Source organism: Neolamprologus multifasciatus, chromosome 15 (genome assembly GCF_963576455.1).
Source record: "Neolamprologus multifasciatus chromosome 15, fNeoMul1.2, whole genome shotgun sequence".
Classification (NCBI taxonomy): Eukaryota; Metazoa; Chordata; class Actinopteri; order Cichliformes; family Cichlidae; genus Neolamprologus; species Neolamprologus multifasciatus.
The window spans coordinates 34,408,852-34,432,764 of NC_140453.1; the positions used below are offsets into that span (position 1 = coordinate 34,408,852).

The 23,913-nt window shown below is 38.6% G+C and overlaps 2 protein-coding genes across 2 annotated transcripts; both read left to right on the top strand.

Moving 5' to 3' along the window:
* The first annotated feature begins 77 nt into the window (after window positions 1–77).
* LOC146502522 (uncharacterized) lies at window positions 78–19,922 on the top strand. Its single transcript, XM_085133422.1, has 16 exons — window positions 78–1,494; window positions 7,187–7,829; window positions 8,468–8,570; window positions 9,021–9,076; window positions 9,231–9,268; window positions 9,567–9,601; window positions 10,090–10,189; window positions 10,306–10,468; window positions 12,750–12,897; window positions 13,021–13,037; window positions 13,398–13,458; window positions 13,661–13,703; window positions 13,853–14,015; window positions 15,727–15,760; window positions 17,653–17,690; window positions 17,810–19,922. The coding sequence occupies exons 1-16, from the start codon at window positions 1,492–1,494 to the stop codon at window positions 17,833–17,835; spliced, it is 1,671 nt and encodes a 556-aa protein (XP_084989548.1). The 5' UTR covers window positions 78–1,491; the 3' UTR covers window positions 17,836–19,922.
* A 1,126-nt stretch (window positions 19,923–21,048) lies between these two features.
* On the top strand, window positions 21,049–23,912 carry pex11g (peroxisomal biogenesis factor 11 gamma). Its single transcript, XM_085132245.1, has 5 exons — window positions 21,049–21,245; window positions 21,568–21,765; window positions 21,848–22,026; window positions 22,720–22,782; window positions 22,896–23,912. The coding sequence occupies exons 1-5, from the start codon at window positions 21,183–21,185 to the stop codon at window positions 23,122–23,124; spliced, it is 732 nt and encodes a 243-aa protein (XP_084988371.1). The 5' UTR covers window positions 21,049–21,182; the 3' UTR covers window positions 23,125–23,912.
* Window position 23,913: the final 1 nt, after the last annotated feature.

The following is a 23,913-nucleotide window of genomic DNA, read 5'->3' on the forward strand; positions in this document are numbered from 1 at the left end:
CTTGTCATTTGGCAAAAAAGCTCAATCTTTGTCTCATTTGACCATTTTATTGTATTGATGGTATTGATCAATACAATGGTATTATTGGTATTGATCTTTCTTGATCAATACCCTCTCAGACAGCAATGCTCACTTTACGGTGGACAGTGATGCTCCTGTTCTGTTTGCAGTTCATGGCAGGCTTGAGCCTTTTCCTTTCATCTGAGGGTGACAGTTTGGGTCTTCTTTAGACCTTCACAAAGGGATGATCCTGGAATCTCAAGTTAGAAATGCCCCATTAACCTCTTAAGCCCCAACGCTCCCTGATACGGGGGCAAAAGGCAGGGGGTCAGTTAGGCTTGGGGCTTAAGAGGTTAAACGTCTGGAATAGCCTTCAGAAAGCCCCGACTTTAAACTTCTTGAAAAGTTTAAGGAGTACTCTTAAAATCCAGATCTTTGAACTCTTGTAGCTCAACGTGAAAACAGCAAATAAAGAAATAAATATTACAATACTATTACTAAGATTAATAAAAGCTTAAACAAACAAACTGTACAATTTTTATTTCTAATAAATATGTAATAAAATTTTTGTGCTGAACAGTGAAATCTGTCGATAAATGCTCAGAACTTCCAACTTTATTTTTTCATATAATTCATTCAAAAATCCTGCAGTATGTAAATTTCAAATTAGCTTTCAGGTAGATGAATAGATTGTAGATATGAGGACTTGATGTTGATCACTTACTATGTTCAGTTTTTTAAACAGGACTTTTTGAAATGGACTGTTTAAGCATTTGATTTGTGAAATTTGTTGATATCAAATGAATTCCAACTTTCTGTCTTGTTAAAAGGGATTTTGGGGGTTTGGCTGGTTCACACACAATACTGTGTTTTGGGGAAGTTTTTTCTCCTTCTAAATCAGAGTTTGAGGAAGTCTAATTTACACAATATAAAATCTTTTTAAGAAACTTGTGACTTCCTCAGATTTTGGCTATGAAAAGACGGCGGACTACATGACGTGTACAAGATGAATAAATTACATAACGTACGAGGAAACCCCCGCTCTTCCTTTCATGTATTTTTCAACATCTCCTCGTCTTATCTAAATAAGGTTATTTTATTCTTTCCTGCCTTAATTAATTTGCTTTTCTTCACTTCATGCGCTCCCACACAATAAAACACAAAGAGTAGATCAACAAAAGCACACAGTGAGATTAATGCCACACTTTGTAAGGCCTGGTTGGATGTTGTTGTGCACATTATGATAAGGCTGACCTTTCAGGGCGAAATGAAACAAAGTGGTGCGCCCATTATTTTCTGCTCTTATTCTTATGTTGTGTCACTATCAGTCACCCTCTTGCCCACACTGAATTGCAGAGCATTTCCTCATTCGCAGTAAGCTCAGTGTGGTTGTGCGTGCAGCAGCACACACAGCTACATCGGCCTGGATACTGGTGTTACTACTAGACATGGAACGTTTTGACCACTAATAAACTATCACTGAAGGAAAAGATGGTAAGGCATTCTTATTTATTCTTTTTTTGAATGTACCAATAATGGACTAATTAGGAAGTCCTCCACTGAAGCTTACACAATCCTCTTCAGGCGCTGTGTGTTTAACTCTGACCATTTCCTCCTGACCACCAAGAAGTTTATGAATAACTAGACTTTTGTAGAAGGAACCTCAGCAGGTATTATTGTAACACTACAGGTCTAACCTCAGTTTCTATGTATCCTCCACTTAGAACAAATGTACTTTTATAACTGAACTATCTTTAAAACGTTCAAATTTTGTAACACAGTATCCACAAAACATGACAAGTACAGTTTGGCACAGTTTTTCTAAAAAGCGTTTATTGGATCAGTTTCACAGGGAAAAAAAGGGGAAGTTGAAGAGAAAAAAAAAGAAATGTTCATGGTCAAGCGGATGAAAGCAAGTTTTATTACAAGGCTGTTGCTGGTTAATGATTCACACTAAACTTTATGGCTACCTATTTTTGAATGTATCCAAATGTTAAGCACCCTAAGGCTTTTTGTTCGACAAAAAAAAAGAGTCATAGTCATAGGTTATGAACTCTTTTAGGAAAGGATTTTATTCTTCCATCACTTTTCTTGTTTCTTTTTTACTCATCAGCAGGGCGTATTAACCCTGGCCACCCTGATTTTACAGGTTAGTATAATTCTTGGGCTTCATGGGTGACTGAAAAGCTGAACTGGGGATAAAATAAATCAAGACGTTTTACTTATGAATGGTGTGGCCCTAAAACTGGACATCATTGCAGACAATTGGTAATTATTTGAAAAAAAAACCTTGGTTTTAACACTGACCATAAGAATGAAATTTGCAGTCGTATATGTATTTTTAACTGTCTTGTTTGTTACAGTAGAGTTACAGTAGTACTGTTTTCTCATTAGGACCTGAGTGCAGCACACCTGCACATGCAGTCTGTGGTTTTTAAAATAATCTAGTTAACTGTGTCAGCCTGTGTTTGCTCTGCAGCAGGCGCGCGCTGACTGAAAGTGTGCGAGCATGTGAGTGGTTTTTTTTTCTTTTGTGGTTTGGAGGGAACGTTTTTTGTCTGCTTCCTTTGTTCCCTGTAACAAAGGCGATGCTGCCGCCCCGAACTGCGAACGGAGCTTGCAGCTTATTGGTGCAGGAGTGACAGCAGCATGCGTTTCTATGGTAACCGGGTGCAGGATGCTAGCTGAGGTATGGAGGTGTGTGGTTGCGAGCACTTCCTGCTCTTCGGCTACTTTTTGACTTTGCACAGCTCACAGCCTGAACGAGTGACACTGAGCGATGGTGTGATTCGTTTATTGTTTTTATTTTGTCAACAGCTGAGATATTCATTCCTCATGTTTCACAGCTTCCGTTTCGATTGTATCTCCCTCACGGTTCTTTTGATGCTGTGAGCATTTTGAAAGGTTCACAGCATCTCTCTCTCTTGGAAATAAGATTTAAATCTCAATGTGACTTTTCACCTGAATAAATAAAGGATGATAATAATAATAATAATCTCTAAAATGTTTCTCTCTCTATTTCCACTTCTACCATCCAGCACTACGCAACCTCTCTTAATTTACTTCATAAGGATTCATTTAAAAACCCCAATGTCTACAAAATACTTTAAATATAAGCTTCACAGAGATGCTAATTATTATCTGTTGTTTCATCCATACGAAACATTTTTTAAGAATAACATGACTAAACATAAAAATGCCTAAAATGCATAAAAATCTTGAGGTTATAGGGGTAAAATAATATATTTATTTTAATTTTTCTCATTTGTTTACTTAGAAATATTAATTAAATAATTAATATTAGTTTGCAGTTCTGTCCATTTTCATTTTCAGCCATTTGGAAATATTCAAATGCAGTGGATGGCTAGTTAAAACTGCCAGTATGATAGCAACCAGCTAGCAGCAGTGCGTTGTGGTTCACAGAGCGATCAGACGGGAAATGACCTCTGAAAAGCTGATTAAGCATTGGGAGATCCGTGCTCAGTCACCAGCAAAGCAAAGCAAAACACCCTGTCGCACAGATGAAGCGCATGCCAGTAACTTCTAGAAACTCGTGCACCAGGGTCACAGGTGCAAACCTCTCTGTCATCAAGGTGCTTTCCTGCAAGTCATATGATTGTTTTTGTGGGCTCTGGTTTGGTCTGGCAAGCCCTTGGAAAACGTGCCAGTACCTTCCTCCTCTGTCCCTTGGCTTAAGCCTTTTTGCACCCCTACTTGGCTCATAAACATCTTACACAAAAGGTGAGCAACAACATGTCACATGTTGAAGACTGTCTGCCTTGGTGTGAGTTTTCTGTTCACATAGAAAGAGGCAACAGTAAGTACAACGTATATCCCAAAACGAACTTGTGCAAGGTTAACATGAACACACATGTGATGAATATTTCAATGGCTCTTCAATGGCATGTGTGGCAGAATGGTGCAACGCATAAAAAAGCGGCTCCACCTTAAACAGTTCTGTAAAAAACGAGTAAATAAATAAATAACTCTTTGGACAGTTGTAACCAAGATGAACTTGTACCAGAATGATGAGAAAAGTATGAAGAAAGGGAGAAACAGATCATGATCCGAAGCATTATGTGTCAAACAGAACCATACTCTCTGCTCAGCTTCAGCCAAATGCTGCAGAAGCAATCAGAAAGCACCTCACTGTGAAAATAGATAATCACCCAAACCAAGCAACAAGAGTTTCTTGAGGCCAATTAAAGAATATTCTTCAATGGCCGAGTAAGTCACATGATCTCCACCGAATAGTGCATGCTTTTCTATTATTGAATACAAAACTGAAAGCAGAGAGACCCTCAAACAGGCAGCAGCTAAAGGCAGGTGCAGTAAAGGACTAGTAGAGCAACTCAATGGAAAAAACAGCATTTGGTGAGTTGTTCTTTCATGCAAGCAATCAAAGGAGTATTTTTTTTTATATATGTTTAAATTGATGTTAGTTCACTAAAATGTGAAGGCTGTGCATAAAAGTGACTGTCAGTCTCAAACAGCTCATGCTAAATTTGTGTTCAGTCATCAGTTCAGTGACATCTTTGTTCTTTGATTTATAATCCACTGCAGTGGAGTACAGAAGCTACAACTAGAATATAATGTGTCTTCGTCCCAAATGTCACGGAGAGCACCGTCCTCCTAGTTCTCAGTCTGGTCCCTTCCTCACTCGTCATGCTGACTTTTAAAATGCAAAGACAAAATGAAAGCCTCGGCTAACAGCTTTAAGATGGGGCATTAATCAGTGAGTGGTGTTGCAGTGATCAGGCTATGAGCAATTTACTTTTTAATTTTGCTTTTCTTATTGTTGTCAGAGCGATTAACAACATTAGTTTAACGAATAGTTTACACAGCACACGTTTAACTTGCATAAGTTCCCTCAGATCTGCAGAACAGACAACTCTGTTCTGCAGATCTTGAGGTGCAGTTTCCAAGAAGAAGTAAGCAGCTCCCTTCGTGACTGCCTTTTTCAGTGCAGGTGCCACGCATGACATCACATCCCGTGTTTGTAACACTAAATGTCTGATTAATGCTTGATAGTACATCAGTGAGATCTACTCACACTCACAAGATCTACTAAAAATGATTGAAAAACAACTTTGGAGAAAGATATTCTGAAGTTTACGGGGGGTTTTCTCACTCAGTGGAAGCCCTCACTGGAGTCGTCTTGGCTTTACTTTTAGGGAGCAGTGAGGTCATCCACCTTTATAAATAGTCTACTTCCAGCTTGCTAGAGAACGTGTGAAATACTCTAAACTGAACTGAATGAAGTGATGCAGCAGAGTAATTTATGATTTCCAACTCTTTCTTTTAAAAATGGACATTCACCAGCACACGTAAATAAACGTTTACATTGATACATCCCCAGCAGGTTATATGAGGTCATGTGAGCATGTGGAGCAAACGAGGCTGAGAACTAAAGCTTTTGGAGTAACGGTGGACTTGCTCCCATTGAACTCACACTAAAAACTTTGTTGTTGTGAAGCACTTTGTAATATTTATCTTCAGTCATCTTAAGTCATAATTTCATTTGTACTTACTTACTTAGAATAGCTGCAAGATGTGCAGGTTAGGTCTCAATACATCACCATTAAAATGACTTTAACCAGTAATGTGTTTGAGGAAGTGTTGATCCAAAAAAATCTGCTCTGATTATGCTGCCATGATTGTCATAATAGGTTATTTTTGCAGTACTGCAGGGAAACAAACAGATTACAAATATGGACAAAACAAAGCGCTGGTATCGGACTTGGTTTTGGCACTGATAACTTTATTTTAAAATGCACAGTTGCAAATTGGTCCACAGTTTTGATGTGAACCAGTCCTATCCTATCTTCAGTCATCCACAAAACCATTTGGTATCAACCAAAGCCAGAGGTTTAATGTGTGAAAGATTACGGAAAATCTTGCAAATGAAAGCTTTTAGCAGTCGTTTAAAACACATCACAAATTCAGTCGACCTGATTCCAAAGTTTAAGCTTTGATACCTTAAAAATGGATTTCAAAAAACAAAAAGTCCTGATCAAAGAAACAGACCGAACGAGGTCTCAGCAGGATTTATACGTGATGAACAACATTTTAAAACGACCTCTAGTTCATGCAGGGAAGCATCTAAACCAACCAGAGGACTTAGAAACACGCATGAACAGTGAGTTCAAATAATCGAGATGGGTGAAAATAAAAGTTCCAACTTGTTAAATGACAGCAGAGGTTTGATTTGTGCTTCTTAGATTAAATAAATTAAACTGGGTGAGCTCGGAGATGACGTTCAAAATTTAAATTCTTGTCAAAGATTTCAAGGAGGTGATTTGAGGTCGCTAAACACGGCCAAACACAACAAGTTCAGCTGTGATGGTAAAACCGAGGATTATTAATGGTGAAGCACTGAGGCACTACTGTTTATCTTCAATATAGCTGAAGTACGAATTAATGAGCCTGTTAAGATGACCCGAGGGTAAGAAGTAAAACAGCTGGTCCCAGGGTTGAGCCCTCAGTGCATAACATTTTGTTTCATTAGAACTGGGGTGTCGAACTCCAGGCCTCAAGGGCCGGTGTCCTGCAGGTTTTAGATCTCACCCTGGGTCAACACACCTGAAACAAATGATTAGTTCATTACCAGGCCTCTGAAGAACTTCAAAACATGTCAAGGAGGTAATTTAGCCTTTAAATCAGCTGTGTTGGATCAAGGACACATCAAAAACCTGCAGGACACCGGCCCTCGAGGCCTGGAGTTTGACACCTGTGCATTAGAAGATGCTTTCATTTAGTATTTCTCAGGAGTGACAAGATTTTTGTTTTCACCCTGTGTTTACTTTCACCAAAAATGTCAGCAAACAGGACTTTAGCTCACATGCTTTTTAAAAATGCATTTGTGCTGATCTACTTTTTTTTATTATTATTCTTGACTAACATCTAATAATAATTACTTCTCACATCATTTGGTTCTTTGGTGTTCAGAGTTCACCAAGAAGTTTCAAGTGCTGCAAAGAGAGCTATCAGTTCTGTGAACTTCAAAACAAACCAGGAAACAGTGTTGTTGCACGCTGCATTCTCACTTTGTAAAGATAGCGTAGGGGTTTGATGTGTGTGTGTTTGTGTGCGTGGGGGGCATGCCTTGCTCTGTGCTGCGCTGCTAACTTCCTGCTTTACAAGCAGAGCTGCTGCAGTTGAGATTCTGCTCTTGTGTTGTTTTCAGGGGGACAGCGTTGATGTCAAGGCTCTGAGAGCCAAGTTCAACAGCAAATCCAGCACCTCGGATACCAGCAGCCGGGACAGCGGCTCGCCGAAATCTCCTCGACCTGGGTTTGGGAGAGCCATTCTTCCAGTGGCAGAGAGCGAGCTGACACAGAGACTTTCACCCACGATTCCTCCTCATCTGGCTGGCCCAGGCCCGGTGAGACTCCCGAGAATTGAGCCGATGGCGGCTTCGATCCCTCCCAGACCGGGTTCGTTCCCTCGACCGCCTGCCTTTGCTGGACTCAGAGCCCCTATTCAGCCAACAGATGCTACCAAAGTCAAGCAGACGGGGGAGATGCTACAGAACATGATGCTGAGGCATCAGAGGCCCCCAGTCCCCCAGGTCCCCCAGGTACCCCAGGTACCCCGACTAGGATCTGGAAGCCCAGCTCCTGTTCCACCTCCCACCTCTACCCCTCTTCCACCCAGACAGCAGCCTCGACAGAGGAGCGCAGGGGAAGTGACCCCACTGAGGAGGCCTCTGCCCCCTGAAGGACCGATGCCCGTGAAACCTAAAAGACCTCCGACTGTCAACTTGGAGCCGTTTCGGAGGAACAGAAGAGGGCTTCCTCCTGCTCTTCCTGCCCCGAGGACGAGTGATGGTAAGTCTGTCTGGTTCAGGTGTTCAAGTCCCTTAATAAGGTACGCCACGATATTAAGTTAACATACTAAGTGAGACCATCTTGACTTGTTTGTGTCTGCTGTACTGTGACAGTGGCTGGTGTATAGTTTATCTCCTGACTGAACTCCCAGAAAACAAATAATAAAAGGAATGATGACTAACTTCCTTTGAGCTGCTCAGTTTACGTGGACCTGATGTTCTTCATGCTGCCTTCCTGTCATGCTGTCATGTCTTGTCTTAAGTCTGATTTATTGGTAAATAAATCAGATTTATTGGTAAATAAATCAGACTCCTAAAAGGAGGAGAGCCTTTTAAAAAGAATCTGTTTTTAAATCTTGTAATGAGACAGATTCTGACACTGACAGTCCTCAGTGTGCTTTGTCAGTGACAAAAAAATGTGCTAAAAACTTGATTTGTTCAACCACTTTAAAGGAAAAAGCAGAACACTCAAACAGAGCACCAAACAGAGCACCAAACAGAGCACCAAACATCGCGTGTGTAAAGCAGTAATTTCTGCTGTTTGTGTGATTGCTTTTTGTGGGATTACACTTCTTTCATCCATTTCATTTTGTCGTAACGTCATTGTGCAAAGATTTTTTTCTCTGCTACTCTTTGTAGGCTCAGGAAGCAGAAGGATGTCTTTACCGGCAGTGGTCAGTCCTCCAAAACCTCCACAACGCTCTGACAAACCCAACAGACTGCAGCGGCAGATTGCCTCTGCGTAAGTATTTGGGTTAACACAACGATGATGTGAAGCCCTGCTATGTCTGGTTTTGAGACTCTTGTGTAAGAGCCCCAGTGCTGAAACTGTGTGAAACTCTTAGTGTTTTAAACCAAGTATTATAGGACACCTTAGTTTCAGCTTTCAAATGACTTCATTTACATCTAGTGCGGGCAAGAGATGCTGAAGAATGACGAAGCAGAGGGTTTACCGCTGCTGCAGTCGTGACCAGAGATTAGAAAATATGTGTGAGGATTCGCTTGTTGCACAGCAACACTGTTTCTCAAAATGCATTTTGAACACACCTAAGTATACTTTTAAAGAAAAACCTTCTTGACCAGATGATGGCTTTAACAGTCAAATTAAGCTTTTTCCTACTGCGTGAATACAGATGTAACAAAGCACTTGCTGACCAGTGATCAGAGAAACCTGTCTGATTGTCGATTTCAGGGACCTGGACGAGGACGAACAGGATCCCTATGACGATATCGACATTGACAAAAATGGTGAAGACTTGTTTTGTTCTTGAAGCTTCTCTGACACACTACATTGTCTAAGCTATAGTCACTGCTTGGTATTTTTAACATTGTGTTTTCTATTAGAGGACACGCCCTGTTTTCACATATCGGTTTATAATTTATATTTTGCGTTACTTTACAGAGAACTGCAGCAATCACAGTTCACAGTGTGTTGATGGGGTGAGTAAAGAAAAGCAAAAACGAAAAATTTACCAGCGTCGAAGTCTCGCTTTGCAAGAACATAGTGCACATTTCCCTGAATCTGTTAATAGACTAGGTTTAAAACCCACATTGCACTCTTAGAAAATAATAAGGCACAAAAAATAAACAGCTATGATCATTTTTTAAGCTTTGAAAATCTACAAAAAGGCATTCTTTTATCAGAAGTTATCAGAAGTGCCGCTTTTATCTAATAATCCCGTACAAGATGACTTGTCTTTGCTCTTTACGGGTACAAATAAAAGCTTTTCTCTTGCAGGATGATGACGACGAGGTGTATGAGATGATTGATGAGTAAGTATGAATGTTTTGCCTTCCCCATCAAACCACTGAGTCTCTATTTAATAGAAATGTGGCTGCAGCTGCATGAACAGAAAGCAGTCTACAGTTTCTATTGTTTCTGTTGCTGCTTCTGTTATTTTTGCACCTCATAAGTGATCTGTGGTGCAGTATTTAAGTTACAGTGCAACAAATGGTACCTTGGTACGATATCTACATCTTTATTTATCATTTACTATAAAGAGTAAGTCACACTCATTTCCTGTGATTCAACATAAAGAATTTCCTGTTAAAGCAAAACATTGTGACAGAATTCAGGCAACATCTGTCGAAATGTGGGAAGATTGGAGAACTTGAAAAACTTTTTGTGTAAAACGCTTATGTGTGAAACATTTATCTGCCCAGAAAATGAAAAATAAAGGCATCTAAATCAAAATCTGTGAAGGGGGATTCTATTAACAGGTGGCTGGTCTTCATTTGTTTATTTGATTCTTCTCTTATAGGGAGCAAGAGAAAGCCACCATGAAAGAAGTTAAGAAGAAACAGGAGAAGGACATGAAAGAGATTCAGAAAAAAATGAGTGAGCTCAAGAAGAACTTTCAGGTAAAGACACGGAGAGAGAAAAGATGACTTTTAAGTTAGCCTGAATGGTTAATGGTTAAGTTATCCTGCTCCGCCTCATCCCTTTGGTGTAAACGTTATATCTTTCCCCCGTGCAGTTACAAGGAGAGATAGAGGTTATTCAAACCGCCAAAGTCCGGAAAGACTGGAATGGGGAAGGAAAACTGGACCTGAGCGTACACCAGGGGGACAGCGTGGAGATCCTCCGTGTGACGGGTAACCCAGGAGGCAGATGGTTGGCACGCACTATGAATGGAAACTGTAAGTTTACATTTCAGTCAATCACATAAAGAAAGCCTTTGAATAACTTGACTTGTACCAAAATATCAAAAGAAAAAAGAAAACAAACAAAGTAGAGACTTCTGCATCAAAGTTTTCCATCTGAAACACTGGTTAATGTCGTCGGTGGTGATATTATCGTAGCTGTGGTTCAGGAGATGAAGCAGGGCGTCTACCAATCGGAAGGCTTGATGGTTTGATCTCCAGTTCCTCCAGTCTGCATATCAAAGTATCCTGGTGCAAGATACTGTACTCTAATGAATCCACCAGAGTGTGTGTGTGAGAATTAGGCAATAATTAGGCTTAGAGTGAAGGACTGTATGAAGGTGTGTGTGGCTGGGTAAATGAGTTGCTTGGTGAGGACCTCTTGGCGTCGTATTTTAGCACAAGATCCCTCTTTCATGTCAGATTTCTTCAGTTTCTTGCTACTGATTTTTTTTTTTTCATTTGTTTATCGAAAAAGCAAAGTAATGCCAGTAACTGACAAATGAAAACTCAAATAATGCAGCTTTCACACTTTTTTCCCTTCAAGTCGTTAATTACGGTACTTCCTTCTGTAAGATATTTTTTTCTGTTCCTTACTTCCTCAAAGGGCTCTGGCAACAACTTTTCACTTTATTTATTTATTTTACTATGTCCTCAAAAACATAAAGTATCTGCATCTGAGCATTTGAGACCATAACGTCTCGTTGACTCGTCTGTCTAGCATGTCATAGCAAGACTAGAGGAAAAAGTATCACAAAGTTACAATGTAGACAAAATGCAATGACAGAACTTTAGCACATTATTGTGTAAGCGTGCTTATGTAGCAGGAGAGTGATGCTGTTGCTCCCTCTGCATGGATTTATTTAACAATAGTTGAACTCTCATATGGAACTGAGAAACAACTGCTTCCTGTGTTAATGTTAGAAATGCAGACTCTGGATATAAATATACATTCACTGCTCACTTTGTTAGCTACCCCTTTGGATGTGCCTGTGATCTTAGAATATCTTTAATTCTTTGTGAAATTGAGCAGAAATTCAACACGACTCCTTGGAGATTTTGGTGCAGCTCATCCAGATTTGTAGCTGTGCATCCGTAATGTCTCCCATTCAATCACATCCCAAAGGTGCTCTACTGGATTGACATCTACTGACTGTGGAGTCTATCTGAATACAATGAACTAATTGTCATATATTTGAGCCTTGTGACTTGTTTCTGCTGGAAAAACCAAAGAATACTCAGTTGGTACTTATGATCCCAAACTGTGCCCCCACCACGAAGAGAAGCCTGAGCCATAGATACAATCGATCCATGCTTTCAAGGTGTTTATCCCAAATTCTGATTCTACTACCATAATATGTCAGCAGAGATCAGGACTCATCATCAGACCAGACTTTTATCCAATCTTCTGTTGTTCAGTTTTGGTGAGCTCGTGTTAATTGTGGCCACAGTTTCCTGTTCTTAGCTGACAGGATTACCAAACAGTGTGGTCTTCTGCTACTGTACCCCATGTGCTTCAAGGTTTAACATGTTGTGTTGAAAGATGCTCTTCTGCATCCTCTGATTGTAATAAGTGGTTATTTCAGTGACTATTGTGTTTCTATCAGCTCAAAGCAGTCTGGCTATTCCCCTCTGACCTCAATAAGGCATTCTCACCCAGAGGACTGCCATTCACTGGATATTTTCTCTTTTTTGGACCACTATCTGGGAAAATCCTGGCACCAACAACCATGCCATGTTCAAAGTCACTTAGGATTCTGTGCTGTGGCTATTTAGCATAAATCTAGTTTTATTAAGTAATAAAATAAGTAATAATCATCTAATATACAGATGTCTGTGAAGGTTCTCAGTCATCCAGGTCATCGTAGTCAAAGGAGCTTGCAAAGAAAAGCGTCTGGACTTCTTTAAGTTGCTTGAAGACGTTTCACCTCTCATCCGAGAAGCTTCTTCAGTTCTAAGGTCAAATGGTGGAGAGTCCCAGATTTAAACCTAGTGGGAGTATCCCCCCACAGAGGGACAAAAGGACCCCCTGATGATCCTCTAATCGCCTGAGCCAAGGTGTGAAACTGGGTGTGGGTCCCAATCAGCCAGGGTTTCCGGTGAGCTCATTGTGAAACCTGGCCCCACCTTATCATGCGAATTCCTGAGGTCAGGATCAGTAATATACAGATCAGATTCTGGGTATTAGATGATTATGTGTGGCTAATACGTATCGCATAATCATGAAATGTCACAATCAAGTCACAGTGCTTCATTTTGTTGTCGCACTTCTCTGCAGATGGATACATCAACAACTCGTGTGTGGATATTGACTATGAAGCAGTGAAGACCAAACACGGGTACAAAAAATCAAACTCACAAGCGTTACCTCCACCACCCCCGGACCCACCACAGATCTTTAATATGGACTCCAACAACAGAGACAGGTGCAGGATAAGAGATTGCTAATTCTGCTACAACTTCACATCTGTTCAGTTGAATTTCATTTTCAGTTTTACTCACGTCTCTTCCAACTAAACCCTTGTTTGTATGTTTCCTCTAACTTGCAGCCTGATTCAAGATGAGGGTAAGTGACTGCAGACCACAGTGAAGTGCAAATAACAATCTATACCAAGTTAAGATGATATAAAAATACAAAAGGATTTTTCTCTTGTATTTTTCTCTAGTGGAAAAAAATGTATAGGGATATATTTGGTGCCCAATTTGTCTTTTCTAGAACATTTTTATGAGCAACTTGGCAATCTTGCAGTATGCAAGTGATAGCTATGTACTTTTTAAAAAATTTAGTTTTAATGACAAATATTTGAAACAGTTTCTTTCATCAGATAATATTTATTATTATTTATTATTATGTATTGTTTATTATTTACTATCAATTATTCCTTTTAGCATCTGTTTTATGGACATTTTGTTTTTTGGTTCTCAGATGACTATGATGATGTCCAACCACTACCTGAAGATTTCCCACCTCCGCCACCTGAAATCAGGTATCAGTTAACCCCCAATTAATTTGAAGAAGATATTGATGACTAAGTATTTGTGAATTTTCATTGTAAAATGAACTTTTACTTGTGCAGATCTAGTCACTGGTGACATCAGATGGTGTTAAAGAAAAACAAAATTTAACAATGAGGAAATTGGTAATGAATTCATTTGTGATTAACTGTTATACCATATTATATTTTTCAGCATAGACCCCAAAGTGGAGAAGGATTTGAAAAAAAAATTTAAGGTAAACCTTTTTAAAAACTTTACATCAGATGATTTAGTTTAGTGCCATCTGCATAGCAATCAATTCAGATGTTTGTTTGTTTTTTACTCATGCAATGGGAATCGCCCTTTTCATTTTTTTTAAATGCGACCACTGTGACTGTTTCCCAGTATGACGGACCACTCAGGGTGCTGCACACCATGTTAGTGGATCCCAACTCCATCATAAAGAAACCAGGAGCAAAAGATCTGCCTGTAACACAGGGAGAGATTGTGGATGTCATCCAGCTCACCAGCAACAAGAAAGCTCTGTGTCGCAACAGGTTTGGGAAATGTATGTAAAACAATCAGCATCTCATTCACTTATGTTATTTTAATTTGTAGAATTTGCAGTTCATTGGTTTTAGAAAACATAAAGTACTCTGGGATTTTGTTTGTTTGTCCTTTTTCAAATATATGATGTCATGAGCTTTTCTTACTGTTCTTTTCATATGTCGTTCATTACGGCCTCTGGAAAAAGACAAAAATTTCTTGTAAAAGATGTATGTATTTTCTAAACCTTTCGTAGAAGAGGCTTTATAATTAAAACATTTCAGCCATTTGTATGTTTATGTGTTTGAACATGGCCCAGATGTAGTCAATGGTGATTTAAAGACAATATTAAAAACAAAGATTAGACAAGAAACTGCTGTGAAGATTATAATAATAATAATAATAATAATAATAATAATAATAATAATAATAATAATAATAATAATAATAATAATAAGAGCATGCTGAAAAACAAAACAGTGCAATCATATTCCCAAAAATATTAATTAACTAAATAAAAAATTACCCCAAATGAAAGCCAAATAAAACATTATTTCTAGTAATAATAAAAGGGGATGTCACACAGTTTTAGTTTATTTCTTCATTATTTATAATTATTATAAAATCTTCTCTCTCTGCAGCACAGTATTTACTGAATATGTTGATCTGCTGCTGTTTGATGAAAAATCAGGCTATTGACATTTCTTCCTATATCCTTTCTTGTTGGTTAAACCTGACCCAAATATTACCATAAAACTTAAGATATTTCAATAAAACACAAATTTGTGCCACAGAAAGATAAAGCCAAGAGAACAACAAAGTTACAAGAATTTACTCCTTTATAAGCACTGATGTTTAATGAAAGTCTTTAAAACATAGTGTCACAGTCACAGCAAAGAGGGATCCAAATGCAGGATATGCAGACAAAGTATATAAAAAATGTAATTTTTTATATATATATATAAAAAAATAATTAAAAACTGTTAATTAGACTGACGGTAGAAGTCTATGGACAAAAGAAGCAAAATAAAGTAACACATAAAAACAGCAAACTCTTAAACAAACACATGAAGCACACAATTATAACAACAAAAGAAAAGACACTGACAGTGACTGTAGGGAGACTAGTAATATATATGCACTAATGAGGTAATCAGGGAGAATGGAAACACTAGGGTAACATAACAAAGCTGAAGCTAATCAAGGTAATGACAAAGAAAGAAAAATGAAATATAAGACATGCCTACCAAATTAAAAGAGGAAGCGTTATTACACAGAGACAAGGACTTGACAACATGACACAAGAAGATGAAGATTTGACAAGATACAAGAAGATACAGTACTAGTGAGGATGAACTAACATATGCCAATACATGAATGAACTCCACAGAGAACAATCCCTCTAACCTAAGTAAAGATGTACCGGTGGACTTGACCTTGATTGTGAGGTCAGGTCACTCGTCTGAGATTTTTAGCAGCTACACCTACGCTATAAATTTGAAACTCCTACATCAGCTCGGTCTCAAGCTATCACATTCACATCGCCTGCCAGCCCAGCAGGGCAACAACAATACCCATCGGCCTTTTAAGTCTTTATGGAGTAATAAAAACACAACACAGATCATTTTTGTGTGGTGATTGATAATTATCAGACAATAATTCAAAAAGTATTTCAATATTTCAAATGATGATAATAAATAGTGATAATTTCTGTGCTGTCTCCTATTTCACAGATGGTTATGTGTCCAGATCTCTTCTTCTTCCAATGTAAGTGAATCCTCCTGACTTCATATGTGACTGACTATATCAATGTACTTCCTTAAAGTGTAAAGAAGTAATAAATCATGCTAAATGTGTGCTTTTTGAAGATTGTCAAAGATAAAGCTTAGTGTATGAAATGTATAATATAAGGGTCATTGATGTGCACATCTGTGTGTCCGAGTGCATAATACTGTTTAAAAAGATCTGTTGAAACGAATTTAATCCGATCATTCCATCTAGGAATTTATTATATAAATCCCGATCTTTTAAATTAAAACTAATGTAGTAGACAGTGTTAGAGGTTTAAATAACATTATCCATCCATCTTCATCCGCTTTATCCGAGGCCGGGTCGCGGGGGCAGCAGCCTAAGCAAATAACATTAATTTAATTTAATTGCTTTTTTTTCTTTTTGCACTTTTTTCGTGACATATAGCGTTTGCCTCCCGAGTTTTGCAAATATTTTCATTTTATACAGGCTGTTACTTGAACACCTGTATTAAAGGACAAAAGAATTCGAAATTTTATAACTAAACATATTCCTAGTTTTACATTGGTTGCCCCCGACCTGGCAAGTATATTTGCATGTATACTAGATGTGTGAGGACACACGCTGTCTGTGTGCATGCAAAGCAATGTGTAAGCTAGGATTGTGACGTTTTTTCATTACAACATGCAGAACAGGAAGTAGAAGCCTTTTAAGTGGAATTCAGATACACACAAATGTGCGTAACCACCTAAAAGTTTGATTTCTTCAACTATTTACTGATTTATATAATTATTAATGTATTGCTAAAAGTGCATTAAACTGCACCTCTCCTTTCTTTATCTTTATATTATTCTGGGTCCTATTAATAGGTTGAGACAGATTCTTCAACATTTGGCAGTCGATCACAGTAACAAATAAGATTGATAATGGGGGAAAGAATAATATCTTCTGGAAGGGGAAACCTCACTTAAAGTGTAGAGTGCCCATCTAGATGAGCTGATGTTTCCCTTCCCACAGCTTCAGCAGCTTCCACAATGCTTATTATCCACAGTAGACTTCAGGCATTGTCTTTTTGCCCTGACTCAGGCTCCTCTGAGCTTTCACCTTTCTTCTGTTCTTCTTGTTTCTGTGTTTCTGAAATAGGAGTACATATGAATGAGGATCATTTTATCACATTAAATCGTTTTGTTATCAAGCAAGAGCCAAGATGAAAAATCATAAATAACCATTAAAAAAATGTAACCAAAGTTATTACAGTTTTGTATTTTCTAATTTGTTTTTAACTTAATTTATTTATTTATTTTTTAATTTTAACTTTAAAAAAATTCAGTCTAGCTTCAGTCCATTTCAGGAGCCAGTTTGCTTGTTTCAGTTTAGTTTCAATTGCTTAAAATGTTTAGTTTTGCTTCAGTTTTTATTAGTTTCAGTGTTCGTTTTAATCCTTTATTTAGTGTTTCTGGAGAACAGAAGCAAGAGACAGGAAACCCAGTAAAACACAAAAATCCAATACACACAAACTGTCCATCAAATCCTCATCAGCCAAATGCTAATAATACAGTTTACAAAATCGCTTTATGTTTTTGTTTTATTTTAGCTTTATCTTTTTTCTGAAAGTCTAGTTTTTATTTTTATTTTCACATGTAGTCTTAGTGAAACTGTCTTTTACAAATCTTATCTAAATATCCAAACCTTGTTTTTGTCTGGGCCTCAGAAGCATATATTATTATTGAAAATCTATTCATGTATTCATAAACTAACATTAAAACTGAAATTATCCACTCAGTTACACAAAATATGCACGTCACAGCAATAGCTTGTATATAACCATCTTTTCTGCTTTTAACTAGTTTAGTTTAAACCTTGTTGATGTAGCTTATGGAATATCACAAGTTCCAAATATTCTTTTGCAGGGAACAAGACATTTATGATGACGTCGACTATGCAGATGGTAAGTTTCCGTTTTTATACTCTGCAGTAAAATCCAGTCAGACTGAGCTTTTGTCATTTGTAATTGAAGTGCAAGTATAAAGGCTCACTCTTGCATTTTCTTTCTCTGTTTTGTTTCAGATGTCTACGACAACGATTCTCTGTAAAATGATTATTAAAGCGTATCAAACTAAACATACAAGAGAGAAAAGGAAACAAACAAACCAAACATTTTTTAGCTTTATCGAACTATAAATGTTACCGGATGTTAGAAAATCAAGTAAAGACAGAATCTGTCTGGATACAGATGCTTTATTTGATTGCACAAACTGCAGAAATGTGTTGAAAAGTCACAGGTTTGTAGAGTTTCTGTAGATTTGTTTGTGCTAAGCTGTATAAAAGTTCAAACTTAATTCAACTGTGTAATTATTCAAACTGACAAAATCAAACAATATATCAAACTTAAATATAAATATAATAATTTATAAGGACTTGGGGGTTTTTTTGTCCACAAAAGGTCACTCATAATAAGACTGTGTAAACAAACTTACTGTAAACCTTCACTCACCTGCCACTTTATTACCTGCTCAACGGCTCATTAATGCAAATATTCAATCACATGGCAGCAGTTTAATGCATTTGGGCATTGAGACATGGTCAAGATGTGTATAACTGATCAAACTGAGCATCAGAATGGGGGAGAAAGGTGCTTTAAGAGACTTTCAAAGTAGCATCATTGTTGTTGGAGTTACTTGGGCTGGTCTGAGTATTTCAGAAACTGCTAACAGATAACTGCTGGGATTTTCCCATTCCAACCATCTCTAAGGTTTACAGAGAAGGATCCAAAATTGAGAAAATATCCAGTGAGCAGCTGGCAAAATGATTGTTTGGTCCAATGGGTGTTGTCTTCCACTGTGACATTCAGATGTTGGAGTAAACAACATGAAAGCATGGATCCACCTTCATTGTATCAACACGTGATGTCACAAAGCTCACTCTACTCAAATGGCCTCCACAGTCACCAGATCTCAGTCCTATTCATGGACTCACAGATTCACAACATGGATGTGCAGCCAACAAAATCTGCAGTGACACTTGAATCTCTGCCATAAAGAATTAAAATGGTTTTAAAAACAAAATGTGGGCTGGAACCTTATATTAGTAGTGTATAGCTAATAAAGTGGCTGGTGAGTGTAAGTGCACATAGGTTGTCGAGGGTCAACAAACTCATCAGTGTTTGTCAAAGTGCTTGTATAGAAAATAAATACACTATTACTGTTGATGTGTGTATTTTTCACCCTCTGGGATAATTTAAATAAAATAGTTTTTATCTGATGATTGATTGTTTTGTTTTGTTTGTTCCTTAATAAAAATAAAAACAGAGCTCAACTAGTGAAAATGTTTGATTATGTCTAGTCAAATGGGAGTTAAAGTCCTTTCCTACTGTGGTAAAGTTGATTTTCTAGAAAGACTGAGAGGTTTGCCATCACTAAGGTGAGGACAGCTACACATGATCTGTCTGGGTAGGTTTACATCAAAGCTGAAATAACTCAGCAGTTCTATTCAATTCAATTTCATTTATACAGCTCCAAATCACAACAACAGTCTCAAGGTGCTTTATATTGTAAGGTAGACCCTACATACAGAGAAAAACCCAAAAAAATCAAATGACGCCCTATGAGCAAGCGCTTTGGTGACAGTGGGAAGGAAAAACTCCCTTTTAACAGGAAGAAACCTCCAGCAGAACCAGGCTCAGGGAGGGGCGGGGCCATCTGCCGGACCGGTTGGGGTGAGAGAAGGAAGACAGGATAAAAAACATGCTGTGAAAGAGAGCCAGAGATTAGTAACAAGTATGATTCAATCCAGAGAGGTCTATTAACACATAGTGAGTGAAGAAGAAGCGCCCAGTGCATCATGGGAATCCCCCAGCAGCCTACACCTATTGCAGCATAACTATGGGAGGATTCAGGGTCACCAGATCCAGCCCTAACTATATGACTTAGCAAAAAGGAAAGTTTTAAGCCTAATCTTAAAAGTAGAGATAGTGTCTGTCTCCTGAATTCAAACTGGAAGCTGGTTCCACAGAAGAGGGGCCTGAACACTGAAGGCTCTGCCTCCCATTCTACTTTTAAATACACTAGGAACAACACACAGGCCTTTGTTTCTGTTTCCATCTTGTGGTGAAACCTCTCACCTGCATCCTGCAGAGCACTCGAGAAGCGCTTTGCAGACAGAATGAGGTTTATGTCCATTCGTCTAAAATTATTTTCCTTTCATCCACAGTCATAAACTATAAATATTTATAGTTACATGTTTGCTTTTTATTAAGAAATGCTTACTGAAGAACAACAAAAATATTCAAAATGTCCAAATACTTACAGTCTGGGCTGCATATTTGTTATTTAGTTTTTAGTTTCTGTCCAAATGCATCTACCTGTGGCTCTTATTTATTCTTATTTTTATTATCATTTTGTTGGTGCTGGTTGAGACAGAGAAATGTGGAAAGCCCAGTCACAATAAACATACAAACAAATCCCTCCTCATGCTAATAAAATAAAAATACAGCCATGTTTTGGAAATCTTTAGAAAACTTAAAGTAAAAATGATACCACTATTTATGAAGTTAATAACAAACTGAATTTACGTTTTCATCCCCTAAGCCAGCCCGCTGGACTTTTTAAGACAACCATGATATCCGACTACTAATTTTATGTTCAGCAATGAAAGTAAGTAACTTTAATTTCTTCATCAAAACAACAATAATGTTATGCTTTACTTTATTTCATGCTTCTTCGTTTTGTTTTGTTTTGTTTGTTTTTTTTGTTTGGTTGGTTTTTTTTAAAACTGTAAATTTGAAAATTTATGGATAATAACTATAATAATATTTTATCGTTAAAAATATAATTTCAATTAGAGCTTGCACGTGCAAGTGGATTAACCATCGCAGAAACAAAAATATAATTATTATCTTGGTAATTATCAGTACTGTTGTAATATGCCACATATTACAGTACTGTAATATATCAGATAGATAGATAGATAGATAGATAGATAGATAGATAGATAGATAGATAGATAGATAGATAGATAGATAGATAGATTAATGTTTAAATATTCCGTGGTGGTTGTACTTGCTTTTACTTAAGTGTGCTACTTTAAAGAAAATGATTTTAATTTGATTTGCATATTTGCAGACATTTAGTATATTTATATTTGACATTAATCCACAACATAATATTGTGTCAGCCCCACACCCCACCACACACACACATACACACACACCATTTATTTTTATTTTTTATTTTTTCATTAATTCCAGCTCCTGGCCGGACGAAGGAGACGCTCGATTGAATCGACGATCTTCTACTTGAGTCTGCTTTGGGTGCTTCCTGTTTCAAAGTCCATCTGAGGGGGGAACAGATTACGAGCAAAAACAGCAAATCTAACTGGAGATGGTGTTGGCCTAATAGACTTTCTTATAAATCTAGCAGCGCTTCGACAGAGCGGAGCAGACATGCAGCGGTCTCTGGAGTCTCTGGTGCAGCTGCTGGAGTCCTACAGAGGCAGAGATAAAGTCGTGAGTATTCACTCGGTCACATTGTATCTGTTTAAAGTGTTTCCATTAAGAAAAACAGAGGTTACACGCTTACAAAGTGGATGCCAAGTGGAGACTGATATGTAAGTACTAGACTGTGGTTCTATAGAAACTGCTCATATTTGCTGTTGTTACATTACTTAAGAGCAATGAGCAAACATGCTCTGCGTTAGTTAAAATTAAAGCATGTATGTCTGCCTGAAGTCCACACATTCACTGAATCTCTGACAATAAAATGTCCTTTCTGATTTAAAATAATAACAATAAAAAGCTACCCACAAGTCTCTGTTTGTCTTCTTTGCAGATCAGGACAGTGTGTTATGGATCCCAGCTGGTTGGAGGAGTTCTTTCCCGGAGAGCAGAGGCAGATGTCCGGTCCCAGCGGCTCGGGAAAAGCCTGCTGCTGTTTTCTGCTCAGCTCAGTCACTGCAGGACGGTGCTCAGGTTGTTCGATGACCTCTCCATGCTGGCCTACTCCCACAGCTACGGGTTTGGAAATGGGGTGATTCACACAGCGTATGCACTGCATCACTCTGTGCTAGCCTGTAAATCCCACTGTAACGCTTGTTGCACGTCTTTCCAAGGAGGAGGACGCGGCCGTGCGCTGGATATCCGTGCTGAACAACGTGGCGGACCAGCTGTACTACCCCTGTGAACACATCGCCTGGGCCGCAGACGCCGAGCTCATCAGAGTGAAGTCCGATAAGTGGTGGCTGTTCAGCACAGTGCTGTGGGGAACCTCGCTGCTGCTGGGAATCCTCAGGTGAGATCACCTGTTCACATCCATACATTACTTTAGTAATGCTGCCTTTATGGCATGCTTTTCTTATTTTTGTTTTTTAAAGGCCAGAAAGAAGGAGTCTTTTGTAGTTTTTCTGCAGCTGTAAATGTAACATTTGCAGGACTTCTGCTGGCCAGAGCTCCTTTAAAGAACATGCATAGACAAACAGCCCGTATCTGTCTCTCTGTGTTAGCCCTTTTTCTGGTGAATTTGTGCCTTTTTTAAAATCCATAAATCTTCAGTGGGAACTGAAAGGGGAGGGGGATGTGAGAGGAAAGTCAGAGAGAGATTAAGTCAACCACTTCTACGTCCTACTTACATAATGACCAGAAACTCCTTCTGTCCCTACAACCACAACCTTCCACGGCACAGTCATTGTGATATGCGTCAACCCAACATGTAGTTTCTGTAGCATTTCTCGGGGGGTGTGCGTCAGGTTAAATTGAATTACATTACGGAAAATCAATAATGATGCCGGGTTAATTTCATTATCCCATCTCTTTTTTTCCTCAGCTTAGACCTTTGTTTATTTTCCAGACCCTCTTTCTTTTTTATCTCATCTGTTATTTCATGCAGTTTTTAGAGAAACCTTTGAAAAAGAGCACTGAGCACTGAAGCAGACATCAAACCCTTGCAGTGTGAGTTGATGTACGATGTGAATCATTTGTCCTCTAGATCGCTCCGAGTTCTTCTGCTGCTGAGGAAGAAGCTAAAGAAGAGGCACGAAGGCAGAAACAGGTATTTGATTCAGTTTTCTTTCTGTTGTCTCGTGTCTTTCTAAGCACAGTTACAGTAACACAGAGAGGGACTGACCAGTTATGAAAGGTTAAACCACACGTTTTCTCCTGCAGTCGCTCTCAGCTCCGCCGGCAGATGCGAGGGGAGCTGCTGTCCATCCTCAGCAGCATGGCAGACCTCAGTAACGCCATTCACTGGATGCCGCCCGGCTTCCTGTGGGCAGGACGTTTCCCTAACTGGCTGGTGGGACTGATGGGCACCACGTCCTCTCTGATTGGTTTGATCCAGATGAATGCCGGTAGCGGTGATCAGTCAGACACTACACAGTCTTCACCGGAGTGAGGAAGAGACGGCGACACTAAACGACTGACAGATGTATGGATAATAGTGGAAAATGATTAGACTCCAGTCAGACTGTCTGTGGAGATTAACTGCAGTCCTGTAGCTTGTAGCAACAAGCACATAAATTAAATTGTGGCTTATTACTGCTTTAAAAGCAAAAAAAAAAGTCACTGCACTTGTGCTTAATTAGGAGTAATTAAAGATCTCTTGATGAATTTGCTAACCGTTATTCAATTTAGTAGCTTTTGATTTATACTTGGACATTTTAGTCATGAGAATTATCATTAAGCTCTACTGTTCATTTCACTACACTAAACATGTTCAGCAGTAAATTCAAGCCCTGACGACCCTGAGGTCAACAAGAGGGAACTTCTGCTGTAAAACCTTTTTCTTTGTCTTTTGTTTTTAATGATTTTGTCTAAAGAATCATCAAAAGAGAAGAAAGGTCAGGCAGGTCACAGTTTGATTCTTGAGGAAACACCAGTGGTAACATAGCCTTAAAGTTCCTGTTTAACGGTCAGCTTCACTCTGGAATACGTCCACCCAGATTCTTAACTGCTTATCCAGCTCAGTTTCACCAGGAGGCTGGAGCCTCTCCCAGTCTGCACTCTGGAATGGGATTGTAAATGATTGCCTTTAAGACACACTCCACGCACCTGGCTTTAAATATAGCATAGAATCATACAAACTGTGAATATAGTATTGCGTGTTATGAATGTGGTGACTGAGCTGTTTCAACTTCAGTCGCGCATTCAGTCATTTTTAAAATCAGGTTTTTTTCCAACGCGT